At 56.1% G+C, this 2,652-nt stretch overlaps 1 protein-coding gene across 10 annotated transcripts in view; it reads right to left on the reverse strand.

Annotated features, from left to right (window-relative positions):
* The window catches only part of RHPN1 (rhophilin Rho GTPase binding protein 1), a 40,561-nt gene that overhangs the window by 4,348 nt on the left and 33,561 nt on the right, over nt 1-2,652 (reverse strand). For all 10 annotated transcript variants that reach the window (XM_027698558.1, XM_027698557.1, XM_027698562.1 and 7 more), the window contains 2 exons: nt 787-981; nt 447-523 (listed from right to left, as the gene is read on the reverse strand). In XM_027698558.1, coding sequence (XP_027554359.1) covers nt 447-523; nt 787-981 — 272 coding nt within the window. The remainder of the gene's footprint in view (nt 1-446; nt 524-786; nt 982-2,652) is intronic.

Below are 2,652 nucleotides of genomic sequence, written 5' to 3' on the forward strand. Positions count from 1 at the left end.
TTGGGGTGCCCAGGGGGTGGGGACAGCACAGCCAGACCCCACAGAAATCCCAAAGCTCAGCCCTGAACCCCAGTCCTGTTCCCCAAGAACCCACAAACCTGAAAGGATCGGGATAAAGCTCCAGTGGGATTTTCCTGCTGCCTCCTGCCCCACAAACCTTCTTCTCAGGGCTCCCTTGGGTCAAAACCCCCCCAAAATGCCCGTGCCAGCTCCCAGAGGAGCTCTGTGACCCATTTAGGTCTCGCAGAGCCGGATCTGTGCCCTCCCAACTCTCCTCCTGCCTGCGAGGAGGCGGCTCATCCTTCTTGGAAAACTGCCTGGCACAGAGAGAAGAGGCTGGGGGAGGAAGGAAAGCAGGCAAAGCAGAGCATGCAGGGGAGGAGGAGGAGGAGGAGGAAGGGATGTCTGCTCCCTTGGGATATCCTCTATCCCAGAGCTGGACCTACCAGCCTGTGGAAGAGGTCGGTCACCTTCACCTGGGAGAAGTTGGGGGGTTTGATCTCAGGCTTCTGGTGGGTTTTGGCTGAGAAAAAACACACAGGGGGGGTGACTTCAGGGGGTTGTGGAGGCAATTTCTACCTCCACGTCTCCCAAGGTGGGACCCATAAGAACCAGGACCTGCTCAGGCAGCAGAGAATCCTGGAACGGTCCGGGTTGGAAGGGAATTTAAAGAACCACCCTGTCATGCCGTGAACTCACTGTGGAGCTTCCCCACCCCACGAAAAATCCCCAAAACACCCTCCCCAGCTGCACTCCCCCCCCAAAAAAAACCCCCACCCCACTCACGGTGGATGTCTGGGGCATCTCCCGTCTCGAAGAAATCCTCCTCGTGGTCGATCTCTGAGTATTTGCTCAGGGAGCGTTTGTGGGCGAAGGACAGGACCTCCTGCAGGATGTCCATCTTCCTCAGGATCTTGCACAACCCGTGGATCCTCATGGCCTCCTCGTGCTTCATGATGGCTTTTTTCAGGTGAGCTTTGCCTGCCAGGGAGGGAGGGAGCAGAGGGATCTCGGTCGGGAGAGTGGAGCGGCTCCGGCACCGTTCCCGCTGCCTACGGATGGGGAGCAGCTTCCCCGGGCTGTGACACCCTGAGTGACTCAGGGACAGCCCAGTCACGTTCCCGGCCTGCTGGGTGCTCTAAATGGGGTCGTTCCCAGCCCCTCAGCTCGAGCCCTCCATGTAGGGCTGGGAAGGGACCTTGAAGGGTGACCTACTTGGCTCCCCCGGCGCCGGAGCCGGCAGATGTTCCTGAAAACCGGCGTCGTGCCGCCCCCGAAGTCCCTCCTAAAGCTTAACCTCAATCTCCTCCTGCAAATTAACTTCTCTCCGTGCCTTGCCTCCCCTGGGGAGCTGGGAAGGTGGAGAACAACCCAGCCCCATCCTCCTGGAACAGCCTTTGGGGAAGGTGCAACAACTCTCCCTGTTTCCCAGGCTGAGCCAAGCCCTGTCCTCGCCCTGCGGTTCCAGGAGCGGGAACGCAGAGAACGACCCGGCCCCGTCCTCCTGGCTCAGCCTTTGGGAAGATGCAGCAGCTCTCCCTGTTTTCCAGGCTAAGCCAAGCCTTGTCCTCGCCCTGCACGTCCTCTCTCCATCCTCTTCATCACCTCTTTGCTCCTCCCCCACTTGCCTTCCACAGGTTTCGACTCTCCTCGGGAAAAGGACGCGGCGGGAAAACAGCCAGAGGAGCTGAAATCATGGTAACCCACGGATATCAGAGCAAACATCTCCTCCGCCAGAGACTGCAACCAAGGCACCCGTTTCCAAGGCTAAACTCCCAAAAAAAGCTCTCTCCGGGTGCGTTCGCGTCGCTTGGAAACACGTGGGCCTGGAGCGCGTTTCAGGCTCGGGACACACGGGGGCGACAGAATCCAGGGAGAGGATCCAAGGATCGGCTTTGCTCCAGGCTCCGGAGAAACGCAGCCCGTGCAAGTTCTAAGGCAGGGAATGTTTTGGGGTCGGATGGAAAACAGAGAGGAGGAGACTCCCCCCAAAGTCTGATGCAACGGCATCAGTTCTATTTTAGCAAAGAACTCGATGATAGCAAGGAACAACTGTGGAATTCTGGGGGATAATAATAATCATGGAGTCAAGGAATGGGTTGGGTTGGAAGGGAGCAGAAAGACCATCCAGTTCCAATCCCCTGCCGTGGGCAGGGACACCTTCCACTAGCCCAGGTTGATCCAGCCTGGCCTTGGACACTTCCAGGGATGGGGCAGCCACAGTTTCTCTGGGAATTCCATTCCAGCCCCTCACCACCCTCCCAGCCAAGAATTCCTTCCCAATATCCCATCTAACCCTGCCCTCTGGCAGTGGGAAGCAATTCCCTGTGTGCTGTCCCTCCATCCCTTGTCCCAAGTCCCTCTCCAGCTCTCCTGGAGCCCCTTTAGGCACTGGAAGGGGCTCCAAGGTCTCCCCAGAGCCTTTTCTCCAGGCTGGACAGGGAAGAAGAATTTCTTCCTAATATCCAGTCTAAATGCACCCTCCTTCAGTTTAAAGCCATTCCCTCATGTCCTATCACTGCAGAAAATAATAAAAATAAGAATTAAAATAAGAATTAAAAATAATAAAATAAAAATTTAAGAAAAAATAATAATAACCAAGAATAATATGAGGGAGAGGAGAATATGAGGGAGAGGAGAATATGAGGGAGA

This window comes from Neopelma chrysocephalum, unplaced genomic scaffold (assembly GCF_003984885.1).
Source record: "Neopelma chrysocephalum unplaced genomic scaffold, ASM398488v2 Primary Assembly neopelma1_129, whole genome shotgun sequence".
In the NCBI taxonomy this organism is placed as follows: Eukaryota; Metazoa; Chordata; class Aves; order Passeriformes; family Pipridae; genus Neopelma; species Neopelma chrysocephalum.